Source organism: Vanellus vanellus (genome assembly GCF_965231255.1).
Source record: "Vanellus vanellus genome assembly, chromosome: Z".
In the NCBI taxonomy this organism is placed as follows: domain Eukaryota; kingdom Metazoa; phylum Chordata; class Aves; order Charadriiformes; family Charadriidae; genus Vanellus; species Vanellus vanellus.
Window position 1 is genome coordinate 29,615,713 of NC_138908.1, and position 24,320 is coordinate 29,640,032.

At 38.0% G+C, this 24,320-nt stretch overlaps 1 protein-coding gene across 1 annotated transcript in view; it reads left to right on the plus strand.

Annotated features, from left to right (window-relative positions):
- Positions 1–24,320, plus strand: part of ST8SIA4 (ST8 alpha-N-acetyl-neuraminide alpha-2,8-sialyltransferase 4) — a 56,101-nt gene that overhangs the window by 26,228 nt on the left and 5,553 nt on the right. The window contains exon 4 of the mRNA XM_082497620.1: positions 2,165–2,458. Coding sequence (XP_082353746.1) covers positions 2,165–2,458 — 294 coding nt within the window. The remainder of the gene's footprint in view (positions 1–2,164; positions 2,459–24,320) is intronic.

A 24,320-nucleotide genomic window follows, 5' to 3' on the forward strand; every position in this document is an offset into this window, starting at 1 on the left:
TTTACACTGCTTATGCTGTATTCCAGAAAGGTATATGTATTTGATATTAAGTGTACTACTGATGAGGCAATAATGACATGCAAGGTAGGTAGACCTTGTATTTGGTATGCCTATGATGATTTTTTTTTTTTACAGGATTTAGGTGAAATTGCATTTATATGCTAGTTTCAAACTACCTACACTTCTAAGATTTAGGCACTGGTGCTGTTGGCAGATCAGAGAGGAGCTGTCAAAAGACATGGAATCATATTAGACGCATAGGGCCTATGTTATATGTGCACACTTTGCATATGGCGTACAGCTTTTCAAACAAGGTGTTGCTGGTACATTGGGGCTTCTCAAAGTTGGACGCAGAGAGAGCAGGCTTTGCAGTGTCAAGCTCTGTCTTATGTTTGTAAGTAACAGATTGTAAGTAATAGATGTCATCATGTGGATATATGTGTGACTACTGAAGAAAACCCTGCTGTGCATGAATCCTTCATTATGTTGTGCAGTCTGCCTTTAGAAGAGGTATTTTCAAGATCAGCAGTAATTCAGTGGATTTGATTGGTTGATTTTTTAGTCCTTCTTTTTTTTTTTTTTTTAATTTTTAGATTTTGACAATTCCAGGTTAGAGGTTCATGCATTAAGGTTTTTAGAAACAATTTTCAAAGCCAGTATTGAAATCAGTGGGAGTTTTTCTTGTGCCCTAACTACCGTTTTCTAAAATATAATACTCTTAGCAGCCTGTAATACATGCAGATGGTTTGTGGAATAGATGTATAAAATACTGAAGAATGTAAATCCGTTTCCTAAGAAAGCTTACATCTGCCCACATGGCATCAGAAACTTGGACAGCTTTGTCTCCTAAGTATATATAGGCTTTATGGTCTTCAGAACATTTATTTCTGAAGAAGATAGGACTGCTTCTTTAGTTGATAATTACAGAATGAAAATAATGTTCTGAGGAATTAGCGTTATCAGTCAGGACTATGTCCTCAGTTGGTGTTAATCAATACTGCCCTGCTGACTTCTGTTATTTTTATATGACATTGGAGATCTGTCCCTTAAAAGATGGTAGGGGATAAGCTTAAGTAAAAAGTTTACAGTAGCAGAAAAGACTTGCAGAACTGAGAGAATACTATTTCTATTAGGAGTATAATAACCTGCAAATGTTTTGAAGGACCTAGTTCCGACATGGCCTCTTAGCATCCTTTGCCTCAACAGAGCAGTTTGTTAATGCTGAAATTTTAACTTTGTGAACATATTGTGTCAGGTTACTTATTTGGGGCATACCAGCTACAGGCTAATTTACTGAGGATGACGTGGAGGTGATTTGCTTCAGTTGGATCATACTGGTCACTGAAATCATGATTAATTTCTGAATTGCATTTTGCTGCCATTGGAGAATGCTGCCTCTGTGTGATTACATACATATGTATTTATATAATGAGGTAAAAAACTGCTGAACAGTTGATGAGACCATTTTCTCGAGCCTAGAAAAAAAAGCACAAAGCTACTGCAAAATTAAACAAGGTTTGAAAATGAGACATGAAGGAAAAATGGAAAGATTAATACTTTTTTACAAAAAATTCATTTCTAAATGAAATGAAAACACTGAATTTCAAAACATCCAATCAGCTGCAGTGATAATACCGTAAACCAAAATACCAAAAACTCATTTAGCATGGGGTAAAGTACATTTGGAAATCATATATAAATATTGTATTGTAAAAAAAAATAAAAAAAATAGTGACTCACCTGTATAAATTATACCTTAATTGGCTGGCATGGCTTCTTTTAAGAGTGTAAGCTGTTGGTAATACGATGACAAATGAACACTAGTGAAAGGTAATAGGTGTTAGAAAGCATACTCTTATTCACAAGTGCTACTGTAGCTGTTGATGCGTTTTAACGCATGATGACATGGTTTCCAAAGGTACAAAAACTTTTTTTTTTCTCGCAGCGTTATATACATTTAATGTTCTTAAAAAGTTTGTCTAATGAGTGTCCAAGTTGGGTAAAAAGCTAAGTGTTATCCCACTTATTATCACTGGTATTTTTTTCTCACGTTAAATTGAAATGGGCTTGCATGTTCATTTTCAGCTTTCCCTTCATGCACACATTTTTCTGAGTTAATGTTTCATATTTATTTTCATTTTTCCATTAATTTCTCCCTCTTCAGGTGCAATCTAGCTCCTGTGGTGGAGTTTGCTGCCGATGTGGGAACTAAATCTGATTTTATTACCATGAACCCATCAGTTGTACAAAGAGCATTTGGAGGCTTTCGGAATGAGAGTGACAGAGAAAAATTTGTGCATAGACTATCCATGCTGAATGACAGTGTCCTTTGGATCCCTGCTTTCATGGTCAAAGGCGGAGAGAAGCATGTGGAGTGGGTTAATGCATTAATCCTTAAGAATAAATTGAAAGTGCGAACCGCCTATCCATCACTGAGACTTATTCATGCTGTCAGAGGGTAAGTGTCTGGAAAAGACTGGTCTGTCCTTGGCACAATGAAGCTCATAACTAGAATTCTTACCTGGCAGAAAAAAGTAAAACATTAAAAGGAATGTGATATTTCCATTATTGTTGTAATGGATTGCCTTTATGATAAAATAAGTTTGTTTGGTAATGAATGTTATCCACTCATTTAGCCTGCTCTAATGCAAACAACTGAAATGCATTAGCACAATAATTTTTCACTTTCACTTTTATGTACAAAAATTGTTTATGATCATTATAGTGATAAGTTAATGAAAAAATAGCCTGAATTCAAAGGATATCTGTGAGTCATCAATTCGGGGGACAATGAAAGTGCTACATGTCTTCTTTTTGGCAAGACTATGAAGATAAAAAATATAATTTAAATAGTATAGGGGGTAAGGTAACAACCATGTACATAATGAAGTCTGACAGATCTGAAAATAATGAGCTCCTTCCTAAAACGTCTAGGATTTTGTAGCAGTCTTGGACAGATGCTTGGCCAATTCAAAAACATTCATTAGAGTCACTGAAAACACTAATGTAACCAGTTGTTAAAAAAAAAAATGCATCCATGCTTTGTGCAGAGGCTTTTTTTTTTTAACCCCATAATTAAACAAGACTGTCAGACGAAGGCTCCAGTGTCTTACTACAAGTGAGAGTATATAGGGATATGCATGAAAAACATTCAAAAGATGATGGCAGTGCAATATCTGTTTGTGCAGTGAATTATAAAAGTATGACAATATTCAGCTTGGTCTCCTTGAACTGTCTGCTGTCTGTTTGTGGGGTTTTGGGAGATGCCTTAAAGTATTGGTATTGGCTTGTACACCAGTTACTGATCTGCCTAAAAAGTTGTTACTATTAGAGCAGCAGAGATGAGATCAGAGGGGATGTTTTAACTGTTACCCCAATCTAGTATAAGAGTATGAGAATAAAGCTTAGAAATATGTTGTTCTTCAGAATATTAGGACTTTTGAATATGCTTTTCTCCTTTTGTCCTCTCAGGTAGTTTAACTGCTGTATACTTATGTGGTACACTTCTAGCACTGGCAAAAAAAAAAAAAAAAAAATCTGTTCCCTTTGGAATCTGGAAATCTTTTGGAAATTCTTTAATTATTTTACCCAGTTGCTCTGTTTCCATAGTTGTTTTGGTAGCTGTTTTGTTATAGTTACACTTTAGCTATTTCTAGGCCTTGATTGTGTTGAATTTTCAAGTATTCCAAATGTGTTACAAACACATCGATAGGTGTAGTGTTTCTTGTAGTGTTTTTTATGTGTGTATAAATCTGAAGAAATAAGATTGCTTCCAGTTTAGAAACAGCTGTTCTCATTTCTGTCTGCTAAGTCTGGGCAAAATTACCAAATGTGAATGGTAATTCAGAACGTGCAGTCTTTCAGTTGGCCAACTTGAAGGTCCTCTAAGGGGGCTTTGTCTTAAAAAAAGAATTAGCACCTACATTGTCTCTCTGAAGGAAAGTTAACAAAAGCTCTGCCATCAGAATTGGTGTTGAAAATTTAGACTGCTGTATTTCGGTTTATATCTAGCAGTGTCATCTGATATGGCTGCATAAATTTGTCAGGTGGTTGAATCTGTGCTCTAAACCTGAGGTCCTCCACTTCAAAACTTCTTTAATCACCTCACTTCCCTTTTTTATTCTTGTGGGAAGTAGCTGAGTATCATCATGTAGCCTTATTGGTTTTTTTTTTTTGTAATTTGAGTAAGTCAAATTTATGTTTTATCTATCTAGCTCTTGACTTTACGAAGTGAGGTGCATGAGGTGAATATGTCTGTGTGAGTCGAGTTTGTAAGGGATATTGCCAGCAGTAATGCATGTAGAACAAATATTATTTAGATTTTTTAGATGGCAATCTTAAAACACCAGCCCGTAATAATGAGGTTTGTATTACAGCAAAGCTAAATTTAGGGAAAGAGTATCATCTCTTTACAGGTTGAATTACATCTCTCAAAAGTCTGTTAGGTTTAAATATCAAACAGAATACCATGGTAGTATGAGAAATTGATAAGCAAAAACTGTTCTTAAATTTAAAATTAATATTTTCTACAAATAAGTAAAGTGACTTGAAAAATAAAAGTAAAATTTAAAGCTGCATAACCTGATTATGAGCAGTAAGGCTTGGGAAAGTTTAAGCAAGTTGTAACTGCTAACTTAAGTTTGAAACCAATGGACAGCTAAGCCTGCTGCCATTTAAAACAATGAGTGCACCTTATGCTGTTTGTTTTAAGGAATATCTTCATAATACAGTATTCTATCTATTGTGCTCATGTTTATTACAAATTCAATGTAAACTGATGATTTATGAGCCTCTAAAGAGACACTACCTAAAAAGAACTCCTATAAAATGCTCCTTGTTTTATGAATCTGAACTGGTTTTGTGAATTTGTTTTGATATATTTGATGTATTTATTTGTATATTTGATGCTTTTGCAAGCCCTCTGCTTGCAAGTTTAAGTCTTTGTGACCATGTTAATGGTGATCACCTGGTGGAGGCCTGTAGTTCTGCAAAACAGAAGGGGTAAAATAAACAGAATGTGAAGATTGCTGTTAGTTGGATGAGAAGCAAACCCAGGAAATCTACCCACAAAACCTGCATGTTAAAACACACAGTAAGACCTGTGCAGAGCATCTCCTTCATAGGGTGCCTGACCATATGTGCAAGACCATGAGAATGGAAGGCTTATGCTACATCTTTCAGCCTCTGAAGCCATAAGAGGGAAATGGAGTTTGATTTATTGATGAAAGCATGATAAGGAAAGCTGAACTGCAAGAAGCAGTTTTTGTAGACTGTCTTACTTTACACAAGGAAACTATGTGCATCTGCAACCTTTGTTTTGTAGACTGTGAGCATTCTTAGGTAGTTGTATCTTTGTGCTCGAATGTGGCTCAATGATTTTCATTCAAGGCTACAAAAGTTCAGAGCAGACGCCTGTAAATGTAGCGTTTGCAGTCACTGTCCTGTGTTAATATTTGTAGCATCCCCAAACTCCTCTTAACCTTCACACAAGTAAGTATTCACTTCTTTAGTTTCCAGTTTCTTGCCATGATAATTCCAAAGCGTTCTGGCTTTACTCTTTATTTGAGTATGCATATTTTGCATTAAATAATAATTTATATGAAGGTGGGTAGAGATGTTTTAAATTAGACCTTAATGATAAGAGAATCGGTCAAGAAAGTCAGTGTGGGTCTTCTGTTGCTTTTTACATCTTGAAACCCTCCCAAATTTGTAACAACTTAAACACATTTTTGTTAGGCTATGCAACCATATACCAGGACAGTCTACTGAAGAACTGTCCTCAACTTGAAAGCATATTCTTACAGAGACAAATAAAAGGTGCAGTTTCATGTTTAATAAGCTAAAAGATTCAGTTGAGCTTTTTCAGAAGACTTAAGCACCCATGCTGGTTTTCCTGTACCACAGATATATCCGTAGTTGTGGTATACCACAGGGCTATACCATATCCATGTGATTCAGCTGGTTGAAATAAGCCTTTTTATTTGAAACTTTAATGTATTACATTGCAACTACTTGTCTTCATAATCTAAAAATTAGAAAACACTCTGCTACAGGCCTGAAAACTGCCTAAAAAGAGATGTCTATCCTAAAAAGTTATAAAGTCTTCTTTTTTTAATTGGGAAAAAAAAAAAAATCCCGTCATAAATTTATATTGTTATCAAGAGTTCTTTGATTGAATGGACCTAAAATTTTATTAAAAATATGGAAATGTAGTGTATTGTGGGCTAAATCGTTTAGTAACTAATCATCAATAATGTGAAGTTCATAATTCCAACTGGACATTAAGTACCAATAGAGACGTTTAATGCTGAAGTGTACAGGCTGATAGCCACCATGTTTGGAAAATATTGTCTCTATTTCTTGTTGTGTGTATCACACTGCCAAATTGTTCAGACAAATTAGGTCTTTCCTTCATCGGTCTTTAAAGTATAAGGCATAGGCAGTTTCTAAAGGCAGAGCATTGACTTCCGTAGACTTCTGTTCTGATCTAGTGAGGCCAAATTCTGTATTCCTGTGTACTGTTTTACGTAATAACAGGACAGTTTTGCTGCAATCACATATGGTACTGAAATTCTGTCTCCTATTTTTCTTACTCCTTTAATGAAAGAAATTTTCTGAGCTCCCCATAGTATTTGGGTGTTACTCTTGATCAGATAGTAGAACAATGACCGCATTCGGAGATAATGTTAAAAAACTTTATTTTTTCCTGTCTATTTGTGCACTTTTTCGGTCACGAAAAAGGCAATGTGATGTTGGAAAAAGAAATTATGTTTTTGCAGATTTCATGCCTTATTAAACTTCTGTGAGTGATGGGCGGTCCTCTAAAATCTCAGAGGGACTTGAAGTTTTAAAAACAGATTATATAAATACTAAGCCCATCATGGTAACTACTTTTTTAATCAGTAGCATGTCTTAAATGGTCATTGGATTCAGATTTTTTTACATCAGTAGGTTTAGATCGAATGGTCTCATGTGTTAATTTATTTTCTGTATTTTGCTTTTGCACTTATTGATCAACAAGTTTGTATTTGAAGTTAGAATATTGGATTTGGAAAGTGATTTGGGGGCAGTTGCATGATTTTTTCAAAAATTGTTTCTAAAAGCTGTTTTATGGAACTTTTAATGTAATTTTGCATGTATTATTGACAAAAAAAATGAGGTAGTCAATATGTAACAGTTCAAGATGGAAGTAGAATCTATAAATGAAGAGTTTAACTGATTAAAAGGATTTATTTGCTCTCTAATGCCACTGCCAGGAAGGTTAATTATAAAGTAATTATAATGAGCAAACTGCAGAACTTTTTTTTTTTTTTTCCTAAGTTGAATTTAACAAAAAATTTCAGAAACTTTGATTTGTTAATAGGCCGGAGATTTGATGCTGAACTCTTTCATTAGGATTATTTTGAATAATATTTTCCAAATGAGGTGACACTCTTTGAGGTGTGGACAGCGTCTGTATAGAGTCTGGTCTCAATAGCAGAGCTCTAATGGAATATACGTTAAATGGTAGGCAAACAGGAACTGAGCCTGCTGGAACTAGAGTCCAGATCTTGTTGTTTACTTCCAACGGTGGCAGACAACCAAACCGGAAAGTAGGATCGGCAGATGCTCTCTGCTATGGGTCCTTGCAGTTCCCTGGAGGAAGTAGAGAGGGCCCCTGAGACGAAGTGTGGTGTTGCTACATTAGGTGGAGGCCAGAGTTAGCTCCCAGAGCCTTGCACAGCTCTTGTTCTTCTGCTGGCAAATATCTGAAGACATCTGCTGAAGAGGCAGAACACCACCACCACTACACCAAGCAATAGTCTTTTACAATACAGAAGTTCTTCTGAGAAGCTTTTTTTCATGTTTCCTCTCCCAACTCTACAAAACAAAGTTCTCACGCTCATCTTCATGTGTAAGAATGCTTTCTTGGCTTTTTTTCGTATTGGAGCCATCCCATGAACTATTAGTCACTCAGCAGCATTATCGCTGAAATTGCTTCACATAAGATTCCTTCCCGTCTTTTGGGTATGGAACAATCGCGCGGACATCCTGTGGGATTTGCCTGTGCTCAGCTTATTTCCTCCTTGATACTGCCTGCGAAAGAGTGGTATTAGAGTTGATCCTGCATTAAATACAGCAGAATTCCCACTGAAATGTCTGTGTTTTGCCTGTGTAAAGAGTATGCTGTGCCTATTTATGGTCACTTCTCAGTGCGGGGTCTTTTTTCCTTTATTAGTGAAAGCAAACAGCTGTTGTTTGAATGTAGTGACCTTTTACACAACTTCACCACAGCTCCAGAGTCCTTTGCTGTGGGAATTACAGAAAAAGTACTCTGAGAAACTGAAACATGCAGAAAAAGCTAGAGAAAATGCTAGTTCTCCAGCAGCTCTGTGCTAATAAAGAAACAACTAATGGGAGCAATCTATATTGTAAACACTTCTGTTTCTTTTGTTACTGCTTACAGACTTCGCTTTTTTCTTCACTGCTAAAATACATTTCTTAAGGAAAGACATTTTGGAGTACGTGGATAAATAAATAATCACTGCAGAAAACAAAAGATATTAAAAATGGCCATTAAGCTAAAAATACAATACTATACTTAATATAAAATGACCATGTGTTTTGCGTCATGTCATAAAAATATTTTCAGTGGAGCACAGTCCCATTTTTCATATATGTGGGCGTTAAAATAGGAGTTCTGTATTACAGTACCCTCGTGCCCTTGTGTAACATATCCGTAGAGCTGGCTTTGTTTGATTAGTTATATGAACAAATGGGATGCCAGTTAGTTTGGATTTTCAGAACTTAACCTGTTGTGTGAAGTCATTCTTCGGATCCCAGGATCCTGTCCTAACAGGTGAGCAGGCGGTGATGCTCCTGTTGCTGAAGTGGAGACACTCTGGGGTTGATCTTTCAGCCTATCAGCATAATTACCAGGGCTGCAGGGCCTGTGCAACTCATGAGGGTACCTCCTCATCTACTTCAAAGTTTCTCGGGATGAGCTTTTACTTCCTTTGCACAAGATCTCCTATCTCATTTTTTGAGAGAAAGGACAGCTTTTTCGATGGGGGCAAACACTGTTGAAGTAGAGGAGGACACGTAGGGGAAACTAAACGTGCACTAAACTGCTTTTTATATTGTTCATTGTCTAGTCCATTCTGCAAAGTAGGCCATGAAGAGCCTGGTCATGACTGTAGGGAGAGAACCATTATTTTATTTTTATTTACCTTTTGATAATAAAATTCTGTGAGATTTCAGTTTGGGCTTTTTGGTGTTTTTTTTTTTTTTTTTTTTTTTATCCCTTTTGCTGTGGCAACTGCTTTGTTCCTGATAATCAGCATAGTATATACTTAAGACTCTTAACACTCTTCCAAAGGTGAATTTCAGGTTTCAACTGCAGGAGAGTGACAGAATTGGTCATAAGCAAAATAGTCATGAAATTGCCCATTTTCAAGTTCTGCTGCTTAGTTTATCTGCCAGGAGCAGCGGTGCTGTACCTAATGCTAATGACTGTTAGCAGCTACACAAGGAATGAATAACACAGTTTATTCATACAGTGTATTGGCAGATTTGTATTTATTTTGAAAATTATTTTACTACTGAATTATTTTTTTTTTGGGGGGGGGAGGGTGAATTTTATCTTCCCTTCCATAAAATCTGTTAGTTTCTGTGTTTCTGAAAACTGTAAAAATGTGCAAAATGAATTAACTCGTTTGACCATATCATACTCATGTAACAAAAATTGTGGCTGTGCAGCTAAGAAGCAAACCAGAAACAGTTTTTACAGTCTGTCTTTGAGAACCAAAGTACAGAAAAGACTGGAGTCGCTAGAGACTGATGTTGGGCAGATAGTATTAATAAGGTGGAGAGTGGCTTCTCTTCTTTTTTTTGACACGGAAAATGACCTGTCTGTTGAGTGTCTATGATACATGCATGCATGAGAACGTTCTGTCAGGTTTCCCTTTTTAAAGTGATGTTTCTAAGGTAAAACTTACAATAACAATTCTGCTACTTTTTTGTTTTGATTGTAATGCCTACCAAGAGTTTTCAAAGCTGTGTGCATTTAATTTTGATCTTACCGAACTTTTGTGATGAGGAGCAGTTGTACTGAGCATCCAGCCAGTAACAGATTTCTTCAAACGCTTAGTTAATTACTGAGATAACATGGAAATAAGCAAACAAAGCTATAAATTTATACACTGTATGGCATGGCATTTCCCTTTGGTCAGTTCAGGTCAGCTGTCCTGGCTGTCTTCCTTGCCAGCTTTTTACCCACTACCATCTGGCTAAAAATGCCTTTGCATCTGAACTTCTCAGTAAAAGCAGATAGTTGTTATGATACCATATGACAAATTCTATTTAATAGTCTTTTTTCCAAATTGATCCCTTCATCTGGAAAAAAATAATAAAAATTTAGAAAAAGAACATTTAAAAGACTACGCGTTTTTTTTTTTTTTCTCATTTGATCTTTGTTATGTACTTTTGGGGCAGGCGTAGGGTGGGAATGGATGACAAAACAAAAAGCCCAAACCAAACCAAAAGAGAGAAGATAGAAATGGATACACACGCCTGTGATTGTTCCTTTTGTAATTCTTCTGTATTACACTTCTAGCTGCTACACTGGCGATAGCAGAGCTAGATCAAGAGCAAAGTATGGTATTTCTTTCTGCATGGATGATGCCACCAGGTGCTGTCAGTTACCTTATACTCCAATTCTAGCCATTGGGTTGTTTGTGAAAATGAATAAAACAGTCCAGTCCTTCAGTGAAATAATACACTGGGACAATCCTTACAGTGGTGCGGTATAGGAAGGAGCAGTTTGGCTTAGTGTCTTCTGTAGCCTCACTTTTTACTGCACATGAGTTTCTTCAAGAATGCTTTAATGGGGTTTTTGGATGTGCGTGGGTTCTTGTTCATATATGGAGCAAGACTGAGGTGCTTCAAGTCAGAAGCACTGAGTACTATTTGGGCATTTTATGTCTGAAGTTTCCAAATGCCAAGGCTAATGGCTGCCTTCCTCTCAAACACAGCTTGTGGGGATGCAGTCCTCTCTTCCTTTTACCTTAGGAGTCCAAGGTTTAGAGGATTTCTCTGTTGTGTAGGAGAAAAGCTGCTGTTCATTCTGCTTTCTGAGGTGTACTGGTTCTGGCTGGGATGGGGTTATCTTTATTCATGGCAGCCCTGTGCCAAAATACAGGTGCTGCGTTTTGGATTTGTGGGTAAAACAGCATTGGTAACAGGCTGATGTTTTGGCCGTTGCTGAACAGTGCTGGCACAGCCTCAAAGCCTTCTCCATGTCTCACTTTCCCCCCCACCAGTGAGTAGGCTGGTAGTGGGCAAAAATCTGGAAAGGGGCACAGCCAGGACAACTGAGCTGAACTGACCGAGGGGAGATGCCATACCATGTAGCATCATGCTCAGCAAGCAATAACGCTGCCGCAGAGGAAGAAGAGAGAGGGGGGCTGTCTTCCAGGGTGGCCATTGCTGAGAGACAAGGTGGGCCTCAGTCTGCTGGTGGGTGGTGGTAAGCGATTGCATTTTTTCCGCCTCTTTCATTCACCTCGTAAGCTTTCTTTATCTTGATCCATGGGTTTTCTTGCTTTTGCTCTTCCTGTTCTCGCCCCCGTCCCACTGAAGAGGGAGCAGGGAGCGAGAGACCAGCTGTGTGGGTGTTTGGCTGGTGGCCAGGGTCAACCCACCATGTAACGGAAGGAATTTGTGGGATGATTTGCCTACATCAGCCAAATATAGGCTTTTTAGAGACTAAGGGAAGCCTACTAGCCATTTCCAGTTTACATCAAAGAATTTTAAAAGGCTGAGTTAGAAAGTGAGAAAAAGGGTGAGCATTGCTGTATTTCAGACACTTGGGAGAAAAAGAGGCCCAGGTCGTTAGGTCACGCTGTGACGCCTGGTGATCTTTTACGCACAGAACATGTGTTGAAAGAAAATAACTGATTCCTCAGGCGACGGATCTGGATTCTGCTTCTTTGGCGTTAGAAGGCACACCATAGTGGAGTTAGATGCTAGGTGCCAGTGTTTTGGATGGAATGAGATTTAAACCTCTCACCAGTCCCGATTTCCCCCCCAGGCTAGACTAAAGTCTCTGCCCCTCTGTGCATTCTGTCTTCCACATCTCTTTCAGCAGACGTTGTTCCTTGAATCCTGTTCTTAAGTGTCCTGCAATCCTTACGCTGATGTGTGGATGTAAGGACATGCGTATATATGTACGGTAGATTAACGGTGTGGGGGGGTTCACATTATGAGTTTAACACGATAAGTTGGACACACTGAACTCCTTTTTTGAGATTTGTCCTTCAGTCTTCAACAAGTGAATTAATGGGTCACAGGAAATATTAAGAAAATAACCACTACTTCTAAAATGTAAAAAAACACTGCTTTTGTTTCTACCTTTTTTTTAACAGTATTTCTGTATTGAAATAATAGTTGATATACCTCACGAGCACTGTGGAGAAAGCTTATTTACATTTCCCATTCTGTATGTGGTAGGAACAAGAGTCATCATTTGCATTTTTTGAAGCATATATTTAGTGAAGTAGTCAAAGAAAATTGACTTAGAGAAAGTTATCACTAGAACTTGCTTTTTCATTTTAAAATTAGTTGTACGTTATTGGCTGGCAGTGGGATGCAGGGGAATTTCCAACCAGAATGAGTAATCATTTCCTCTTACAACTTTAAAGCAAAGACGACCTGTAAAAGGATCTGAGATAAGACCCTAACCAAGAACAAATGCAACTGTTGGTTTCAGAACATTTTGGAGGCTTATGAGGGTTTTTTTTTATTTTTATTTTTTCCTTTTCAGTATAAATGTGGGCATACTCACCAGAAGTGTTGGCAGAGAGGAAGCAGTGGGTGTAGCAGTCATACTGAAACCAACAGGTGGTACAGCTTATGCTTGTATCAAAATCTTTAGCTTCAGATGAAACGTAACGTACGGAAGAGCTAAGAGGACAGTATCCTCCTGTTTGTTCCAGACTGCTCCTACAATGTAAAATCCATCGTTGACTTTGCAAATTGTTTGAAAGATTCATGTTTGGCTTGAACTTTCCAGATGAGGCCTTTCTCACCTTTAGTCTGTAAGGGACAGAGTACAGAAGAAGATGCAGCAGAGAGAAAGTAGATTACAGAACATACCTCTCAATGACAAGAATCTTTCAGAAAATGATCTCAGTGTTTATCTTCCTTTGCAGAGCCAGCAGTCATTTTAAGAGAAAGCCTGAGGGCTGATACAGACAGGATTGAGGAGAGAAGCCCTCCCTCAAGGCTGCAACGTGTTCTCCTCTCTAAACGGTGAGGTACACACGCCTGCAGCAGCTGGGAAGCTGCATGGCTGCGTGAAACCTCACAAGCGTAGCTGTGAGCCATGCCGTGGAGACTGTGTGCCAAGGGGATGGTGGAGCGTGGCTGGCTGGAGAGGGGATTGCTGTAAGCTGGCACTGGAAACAAAACGCAGGGTTTGACCTCTAGGCTACTGATGGCAATTGGGTTTTGCTGCTGCCTGCAGGGGCTTTGTCGTGGGTTTCATAGAGGTATTGATTTGCTGTAGTTTGTGGGTTTCTCCGAGTCCCCAGGGACGTTTAACAGTGGGAGCAGATCCATAGAGATGACACTGGCTAGCTGTGGAGTCAATTAAAAGGTGAACTGAATAAATTCTGGGGAGGGAGAAATATGGTTTGAGAGGAGATGGGTAGAGGAAGATTTGGCTTGTGCATTTGGAAATCTCAACTCTCTGATGTTGTTACTAGTGAACATCTGTCCTTTTCCTGCTGAACCCGTTTAGAGAACAGTAAGCTCCTCACTGAAAAGAGTAGTGTAGAAAGGCAGTTGTAGAGTGCAAAATTTGCCTGACATATTCTGGTTTTAACTCGTGAGATTGCTTAGCCATCGTTGCTATTTTGGTACGATGATCATCCTCTGAAACAGAGGTGAAAGAGAAGAGGAAATCTGTCTTTCTGTTTTTGTTTTCAATTTCTATAAACTTGTTTGTAATATGCAAAGCAAGTTCCAGGCACGAAATATCTGGGAAATGTGCCAATGTGTAAACACACTTCATTTCTATAACACTGATGACTTGGAGTTGAGTGGCTTGAATTCAAACTGAAGATCTCACTTCAAATTACTGTTAATTACATGGATGATGGTAACTTAGTAAAGCCACTGGCAATATACCATGACTTTTAGCATAATAGTAAGTAAGTAACAGTAAGACAGTTCAGTTTTTGCTTAAAGGCTTTAATCAAGAGAGCGGCAAGTATTTTCTTTCCTTCTAAAAGATTTTTTTTAAATGCATTTACACAGCCTTTTTTTCTTTTTTTTTTTTAAACTTCATTGTAATCTTACAGTTTAGTGAGCTGGCTAGCTGGTTTGTTTGGGGATTGTCGTAATTCCTTTTCTTCTTTGTTTGATTTATAACAGCAGTAATAATAGTAGACACCTACCTGCTGGATGCCTCTATTGGTACATTTCAAAGTGCATGAAACCCATAGATAGAAAATAAAACAGGGACAACGGAGAGGACATATCTCTAAATTTTTTGGCAAATACTTTACAAATCCTTTCTAAAATATGTAGTAGGAAAGAGAAATTGATGCAGAAGGCTGTCGTATCAGCAAATCTTGTAGGAAAGCAAGCTAAAGACGGGAAATCTTTCTGGCGGAAAAACAGCCATTAATCTCCTTACTTGAAAACCACAGGAATTTCTGTTGGGAAGTTATTGCTTGTAAAATCAGTACTGGGACTTTCATATAGGTATCATATATTTGTTTCTGACCAATAGAGGCAGTGACCAAAAACAGTTTTTGCTTGGTCTATTGCATATCCTTGTGAAACCACTTGGTGGGCTTGGCAGAACTCCAATCACATCTCATTGCTGCTAATTGGCATTTCAGTTGGCATTGTTTGCAGTGAAGCTAGAGCTTAATAGAATGTGAAAAGTGAGCAACAGTCATTCTTTAAAGGCTTTGGTCCTTTGGCATGGCAGCGTGTGGACTCCTGTGTATTGTTTAAGTGTTTTTTTCATATTTGATAGACTTTGTAAGACAATCTCTTACTTTTGAGCTCTACATTAAGTTGTGATGCAGAAAGTTGTTTCTGTTCAATCACCTTCTTGCACATGCTTCAGTGAATGCTTTTTAACTGTTTAAAGGTTTTGTGTAATCTTGATCCTAAGGAGTAAATTCTGCCTCCTTATTTTACTGAAGTAGTTTACTTTTATTTGTATGAAGCCTGGCTCTTCTGGTTGGTTAATTCAATAACAGCTGTGGGATTTATTATGGTAAAATCAATAGCTTTTATATCTGATTAATTGGATCTGGTTCATTGCATTGACCAAATCTAAGGGTCGGTAATGGATATTTTATATAATAATCTCTAAAACGGAGACTTCAGATTGTATTGATTAAATCAAAAGAGGTTAGATTTTCTTCTATATAATTGAAGTTAGTCTAACAAGTAACATAGCATTCAACATACTGTTTTCCTGTATCTATCCAGAGCCGATGTTAGACATTATTGACCTCATCCTTCAAGAGGAGTTTAGCACAAGCTGAAAGCAGTTTTAAACTGTTTATCAGTCCAATGAGCAAAGAGCATCCTGAACATATTCATAAGTTCATGGGCTACATTTTTCAGGATTGCTTTTAGTATCAGTGCCATTAGTGAAATGCTCCATGGTACAGGGCATATTTGTCATCCTGGGATGAGCTTTACAAATTTCCCCCTGTTGCAGGGACACAGAATATAATATTACACAGCAGGGAGCAGAATGTCCCATAGTTGTGTCTTTATGTCTTTTTTAGGGTAGATTTAACAGTTGATAATATAAGGTGTAGAAAATGGTCTCTCAAGAATGCAGTCCTGTGGAATAGATGTTCTGGGGAACAAATAAATTATTCCAGGGTTTTCTAAAATGACAAAGACAGAATTTAACAATTCAAGTATGTCTTTCCATTATTGTGTACCTAATTCCATGATATAGATAGTGGACACACTGTATTTTATTCTTATTCCTCATATATTTGATTTTTTATTTGCTGAATGTGACAGCTTTTGCATTGTTTTGAAAAGACAGAAAATTGGTTAGGATTGCTTCTGTTGTAGAAAAATGTTTACTAGGCATTAGTGTAAGAACAGATGTTCACATTGGTAGGAAAGACTAGATCTAACGGTGAAAGCTAGAATTAGTGCAAGTTACTAACTTCAATTACACCACTCCAGTATAACATTCTGTTGCAATTTTCATAGGAAAAATGTTAATCAATTGTAAGTTGTAGTAATGCTTTCATAAAATATTAAGAATTCTGTAGTTTTTGAAATGTGCATTTTATAAATTTAAACGAAAGTTACCTGTGTGTTTCCAAGCACTTAGCAATGTTCACCAGTCTGCTGCACAATACTATTATTACAACTTTGCAGTAAGACTACATTGGTCTTTTTCCCTCTCTAGCCTTTAGCTGAATTGTTATTTTTGTTCAAACAAAAGATTTTTCCCCGTTATTAATTTGACATGGCTTTCCCAGAGAACCGTAGGCTGATGTGGTTGAAGAGTCTTATCCAATCAGTCCCACTCTTGTACTGTTGCAAACCAAATTCCTTTTCCACTCCATTTGCCTATGTTTGACATGGGAGATAGATAGCTTTGCACGTGGTAATTTTTAATGAACAGTTTGTCATGCCCTCACCAATCCCAAGAAAAAGTCAGGACCCCAGGGCACAGTTTGACAAAGCACGTAAGTTCAAGATTAACGTGAACATGTGGTTATGTTGTATTATATCTTATTTCAATGACATGGCATGTATTATTTCAATTGAAATTAAAATTCAAAATTACTTAACTTCTCTTGTAGCTGAAATATAATCTGTGTAATTGCCATCATGTAATAGATATTTAATAGTCATGCAACAGGAAAATTACCATTTTGCATTTATTAGAGGATTCATCATTACCGTGCAGGACATGGGTCAAATTCATTTCTTGGCTGCAGTATCTTTGCTGATTCAAGCCATTATAAAGGTTTCCTACCAAGGAACTGCTTCAATAGCCTTTCTGAGGCTTGAATAGCTACTCTGAGACATATAAATAAAGGCTTTTTTCGGAAGGGAATGTAGCTGGTATAAAATAGGCTGTTGATTTATCACTCTGCGCAATCTCTGCCTGTTAAAATTGCCCCTGTGGGCCAGGTGAAATCAGAGGTACTCTTAGGTTCCGATTTCTCAGTTTTAGCTCCAGCAGTAGGAGGGGTCCCAGCGTGGGCTTGTGTCTCCACCGTTCAGCTGGAGGCTGACCTCTTGTATCAACCCTGCTGATGCTGCAGACCGAGCTTCTGCTCGGAAGCTAGCCTGCCCAGGGAGCTAGCCCACTCTCGCAGTTGGTCCAGATCAACCCCTAGGTCCATGAGACGTACCAGCAGCAGGGAGCAGCGGTGCTGTCTCTTGTGCCACCCCTGAATGGGAAGGGAGCCCCAGAAGATGAGTGGAGAGGAAAGGAAGGTTTTCCAGCAGTGGTTACCTCCCAGGGCAGAGCTTTTCCTTCAGTGGAGGAGGGAGTTCTACTTCAAAAACAGACAGAGAATGATTGTGATTCAAAATACAAGCTTAGGCTGTAAGTGTCGTAAAAACTTGAAAATCTCAGTGAAGTAAAATACCTGTCTTCTATGACTGCCTTCTCATTTTGCTGTTTGGAAATGCTGTTTTTTCTATCCACTACACATTTTCTTTTGTCTGTCACTATTCCATACTTTAACTCATGTTCTGCCATATTTCCCTCACCTCTACTTATATTTCTCTGTGTGAAAGTGTTTGGTAGGTAGTCTTATTTTACTGAGTAGAAAATCAGTTGTGAAGGCAAAGGCAGTTCCTTCTCTAAACGTCAATAAAATGTTTCTGTGGCATTTCCAATCTGATTATGATTTTTCTCTTCTTCCCATTCATCCCTTTGCTCCATCACTTCTGTTTAATCCAAACTAATGCCAGTAGTCTTTTTAGAGAAGGAAATAAATTACATTTACAATGTATATGAGAAGAAAAATAGCAATTGACTCCGTCTAAAACATACTTGCATTTCTAGCCCTGTTTACTTAAAATGCAATTGCTTTCTTTTGCTTTCTGTTATAACTGTTTTGTTAGGATCGGGCCCAGTATGCTTTCTGGAATGGAAATCCAACACTACTTTTCCTGCCAGTTTGCACTGTCAGTATGCTTAACTTTGTAAGCATTATTTGCTTGTGTTGAGCTGTTGACTGGGGAATGGAGACATAGTGACGCTCTAGTCTTTAGCCTCTAAAGATTTGTATAGAAGTCCGATTTGGTTAACCCTTTACAATGAGTTTAGAGGTGTTTACATATTCCCTAATGTATGTTTAATCACAAAAGAAAACTGCACAGCTCAGCACTACTTAAAGTCACTGATCTGAAGAAGTGTGATCATCTGGAACAGCAGAGACATGCTGTAACTGAAGCACACCAGCACAACTGTGTAAGCAAAGCATCACAGCACCTTTCTCCCATCATGAGTGAGAGAGGACTGTTGCTATTATTGATGGCCATTATGTAGGTCTGTAAGACTTTATGGTAGAGGCGTCAACAGACTGTCTCACTCAGGAAAGCTTGGCTGGGTATTTTGCGCCTTCCCCCTTGGTTATAAAAGACAGGCAGATAGTGAAAGCTTGGACTTTCACACAAAACTCTAGAGCCTAGAAAGGATCGAGCTGAACTGCCTTTTAGATTATACACAGACTGATTGTTTATGAAGTTCCAACCAGGTATTTCTTTCCAATTGTGTTGTAGGAAATAGGAAGATATTTGTGTAACAGAGAGTATAGAGTTAATGAAATGAAAGGGTGTCATAAGGAAAGATTCCTATTAGATTATGTGGGTGAAACAAACCAGAATACACTTGTGAACTTCTGCGTAAGTGAGATTGCACCTTTATAACCTGGCCTTTATAGGGTTAGCATTTGGAGCAGGGATTAAGTTAGTAAGTTGAGGAGAAAAAGAAGCAGCTTGCTAAATTAGTACACTGACAAGTCATGGAAAAGTTTTGAATGGGAACATCCATCCATCAGTTTGCAGCTGTGCTTTGTAGCTATAAACATGGGAGCATGGTTTCTTTTCTGTGAATTCAGGTAGAAGGAATGAAACAAAGGAAAAAGGATGACTATCAAATCATGGCAAATAGTTCCTTGGTTTTGGTATTCAACTTGTCGGTTCTATTTTTTTTCCTACTTAATCAAACACTTTTTTGTTTTATTCTCTTTTCTTATCATTGCTACTGTACCTTGCTACAGATGTTTATTTTGTATTAGCTTGGATTTGACTGTTTGTGAACCATCTAAACACACCTCCCATCTTCCCTTTCAAATCCTCACAAATTCACATACATGCTCCCCCCCCCCCCATTTTTACACCTGTTTTACACTGTGTTTGAGGGTTCTCCATCATTTTTTTAAGTTTTTATCTTAGTCTTAAATATTTCCATGTGTTTAAACAGTTCCATGGGGAAACAATAAAATACATGAAAAAATATTGGAAGTGTAAGGGGAAAAAGGCCAATAATATCAGTAGCTTTTAGCCACTATATAACAAAAAATAATTTACTTGATGCAGGTTCTGTCTATATTAATCAAAAGTAGATTGATTTGAACTTACAGACTGACACATTGACTTTTATCTTGTAAGTGTGAAGGTAGTTCATTCACTTACAATGTGTGTGGGGGGGAGTAAAATAAAAAGTAATTAATGCAATTTTATTATTTATCACTGAGGGGTTCTAGTTTATGGCCATGAATTGAAAAAAAAAAAATCATTTTTTTGAGCAGGTCAGAATTTGTTAACCTGAAGGAAACATAATATGTCTTCATATATGAACCAGCAATATGCACTTGCAGCCCAGAAAACCAACTGTATCCTGGGCTGCCTCAAAAGAAGCGTGGCCAGCAGGGCAAGGGAGGTGATTTTGCCCCTCTACCCAACTCTCATCAGACCCCACCTGGAGTATCGCATCCATCTGTGTAACCCCCAACATAAGAAAGACATCGACCTGTTGCAGCAAGTCCAGAGGAGGGCCCCAAAGATGATCAGAGTTCTGGAGCACCTCTCCTGTGAAGACAGTCTGAGAGAGTTGGGGGTCGTTCAGCCTGGAGAAATGTAGAAGAGGGACATGTTGTTGCAGCCTTTCAATAGTTAAAGGGGGCTTACAGGAAAGACAGAGAGATACTTTTTACCAAGGCCTGTATTGAGAGGAAAGGGGCAATGATTTTGAACTGAAAGAATGTAGGTTTAGGTTAGACAGAAGGTAGAAATTTTTTACGATGAGGGTGGTGAGACACTGGAACAGGTTGCCCAGAGAAGTTGTGGATGCCCCATCCCTGAAAGCGTTCAAGGCCAGGCTGGATGGGGCTTTGAGACACCTGGTCTAGTGAACAATGCCCCTGCCCGTGGCAGGGGGGAGTTGGACAAGATGACCTTTAATGGTCTCTCCCAACCCAAATGTTTCTGTGATTTTATAATTCATAGAATTCTGTATTTTGCCCCATTATCTGTATTGCAGAAATATGTTATTGTCTAAGTATGTCACAGAAATAGAGTAGCCATGGGACAACTCACCGAGAGATACATCTCTTTCCACCAGACCTCAGGAAGGAGCTGACTTGTCAGAAGGGAAAACCTCCTCTCTAGAAGTTTTATCTATTAGCTTTCTTAGTCTGTGAAATGTACTCTAGTTCTGTTTTACTGCACCTTTGCTATGTACCTGTTTGCACATCTATTACACCCGTGATCTCTAAATAAATTATTTATAACTGACTTATTTTAAAATTTAGATATGTTTCACTCTTAAAAAATGGTTTCGTGCTTGGGTTGAGGGAGCAGTGCTTTTCAGCAGAGACATATACTAGAATGAGTTTCAGCTGATGACTTCCATGACTCCAACAAGGATAAGTGTTTAAGTCACTATGCAACAGAAGACTAACCATGTCTACTGTCAAAGGTTCAGCACTCTTTTGGTGTAAATGGATTCCTAAGGGCTTAAATGACTTAAAAAATATATATTTATGGATATTCTTTGTGATTTTCAGTAGCTACATAAGTAGGCAGTCTCTACTCTCCCTTTCTCTCCTGTAGTGTGATATATCACAAAGAATATTTCTGACTACCCAGGCAGCAGATCAGTGTTCTGAGGTGTTTTGAGATCTGGAGGAAGACAACAGTCTGGACAAACTCAGCATGTTTGGAGCAGTAGGGAATACTAACTGGTGGTGTATGGGTACAGAGATGATGACTTGTTACAGAAGTAACATGTGCAGGTAAAGCTCTGATGGTCCGGCTGGAGACAGTGAGTCATTTCGGTGGCTTGAAAGTCACAGTGAAAAGAGAAGTGTTTGAAGTGACTTCCCAGAAGTTTGAACGCTTTGAGAAAGGAGGAGGTAAAATGGAGCTGTGGAAAGCCTTGTTCAGGTGCTTCTGTGAGAATGCTGAAAGCACAGCCTGAAGATTAAGGTGTCCCATAGATGTCAGCAAAAGGTTTGCTTAGCGAACTTATTTTAAAAGTTGTCATGAACGTGACTTGCATTGTGAGAAAAGCATGAAAATAAAGTAAGAGAAGATGTATCTTCCCTCACCTCTGAAAAATTATTGTGTGGCTAATCGTAGATTACAGTGAATAAAAGATCTGAAAGACCAATGATAAGCAGGAAAAAAAAAGCCCTTCTACTGAAAACAAATAACAAAAGTGACCTTGGCTACTAGAAGCTATTGAGGGAATGCTGAATGGACCAAAACATAGTATCTCAGGAATTTTAATACAGATTCTAAGATGCACAAAAGAACTTGTTAAGTAGGTCTTGAAAATAATACGTCAACATTAGAGGTTGTGCATGCATTCCAGCCTAGCCAGTAAGGCTATAAGAAGATGGTTATTGGGAAGTGAATAGAGGAAATGTGGACATGATGATCCTCCTACCAGTAATTAGTCTGGAGTAGATCAAGCCCAGTCTGTTAATAATAGCAACGTGTTATGAACAAGTTTCATTCTGCAAGCTTCTCTAGTGACCAGTTAAAATAATCTTTATCACAATACATTTAAAATATCCTTGTTCCATTGCTTTGGTTTTGGTCTTCACTGTCCTGAAAAATATGTAGCTGTTTCCTAGAGGATATTCTGTATCAAAACTGCTATTTCACTGTCTCACATACAGGCACACATATGCACACCATTACTCTTTTTTTTTGTCTTTTTCTCCGTTATTTACTTACTTTGTTCTTCATAATGACAACTAAAGCATGACAATGGCAATTCAGGTCTAGCTATTGTGCTAACATCAGATTTGTAGTCATTCTTTCCTGATGAGTGCTAAACCCAGCCTGTGCTACCAGACAAGAGTTGGCAATTTTTCTCGTGATCTCCATTCCACATACATATCTGTATGTGTAGTCTCTGATGAGAATCAAGGGGCGTGACTTTCAGCATACAAAAAAAAAAAAAAAGTGCTGTTGCTTTTTCAAGTTGAGTAGGCCAGTGTTAGTGAGAGACCTCAAAGAATTGCTCAAACATGCTAAATGCAGTCTTCAGGAAATATCTTGGAGACTGTATCTGTTACCTTTAAGTCAGTAGTTGTCACTGGGTTTCACTGGGTGTCTCTACATTGGTGTTTTCTGTTTGCATCAGAAGGTATTTTTTAAGTAAATGTCCTGACTGTTCTCTTTCACTGTTCTTTATGTCATGGAAGGGTCTTAAAGCACATGATTTTCAGATTCAAATAACCCGGGGCATTCCTGTGTCTCACCAAGTACGCCTCAACTCAGTCTGTGGTGAAAAAAACCTGCAATGAGTGTGGTGTGGGTGTCTTCTGTACTCAGCACCATCTGTGTTACCCTACAGAGCAACTCCTAATGGTCCCCACTGATTGATCATGTAGTGCCAGTCACTGACTCCAGGGAGGGACAAAAATCCAGGTAACTTTATTTGGGAAGATTTTAAGTATTCTCTTGCCCATCCCATTCTGCGTTTGGGCGATGGCACAACTGTGGAGCATTGCAAGGCAGATATAATCCTATAAAACAGTTTTCTACCTTGCATTGTAATCTTGATTGTGTTGTAGAAGTAAACATAATAAATAGTAAAGACAGAACAGTTCCTCCCTCTCCGAATAAAGGAAAGCAAGCCTGGCTCTACACTTCTGTAGTTGTGATCAGTTTTAAGGATGGATTCTGGTATGAGGCATTCTGTGACCATATGATTTGGCAGAAACTGTTGACTAAAAAATGTTACTAACATTTTTGGTACAGGACAATATTTTACTTTTGCAGGTGTTTAAACTAGCTTAGCTTTTTTTAATGCTTGAGACTGGAGTGCTTATGCATCTGTTAGTATCTGACTTGAGAGATATTCAAGGAATACTCATGTAAGACTTTGAACTGTTTTATCAAGGAATCCCTTCTAGCAAGCTAATTGCCATAGCAATTTCAGACTGAAATCAGTTCAAAACATTTGACAGGCCAGTAGCATGTAAATAGCACTCAAATTCAAAGTGAATCAGTTTCCGCGTATGTAATGTCCTTGGCAATCCTATGTCCCTTATCTTTAAACAAGTTATTTGTGAATGCATTTATATCAGTGTGTAAGTCAATTTAGGCACTTGAGGGTTATTTGTACAAAGGGTTACAGTGGTGGGCCTTCAGTAATACTGTCCCTTAAAAGAAATCGGTATATATTTTCAAAAGGGCTATTGATGTTCATGCAAAATAGATTTGGAAGTGCAGCAAACAATTTTATTTTTTGCTCTCAGAGTACATGTACTCAGCTAGTGTCAAAATAACGTTAATGATAGCATCTCTGTGAATCTCCAGATAAGTTATGTTGCCAGTTTGATCACTGGTATATTGCTCATGGAATCAAAGCAAATAATTTTCAATCACACCTTGGCTGTCTTTTGAAAAAAAGACATTACTTTCATACTTTGACATGTTTAGCGTTTTGGAAGCTGCATCAATTCTCTTGTCACAGAAGCACTTGGAGACATTTCTTCTTAGTCCTACGTGTAACCTACTATTGCAAAAGAAAAGATACGCAGGCCTGGGCTAGTGTCTCCGCACTGCCGTTGCTTTCACATAGCTTAAAGATTGTCATTTAATGTAAGGTACTACTTTACAGTCTGGTTCTTTATGGACCTTCCGGAAAAGGTTAGTATGCTATTACTGTTTACACTGATGGCAACTACTGTCATCAGTGAAATCTAAAGTGAACTAGCTGTTAAATCATTGTTTTCTTTCTGACATGCAGTCTTTTTCAGGATAATTTCAATTGCTTTTCAAAAATATACATAGAT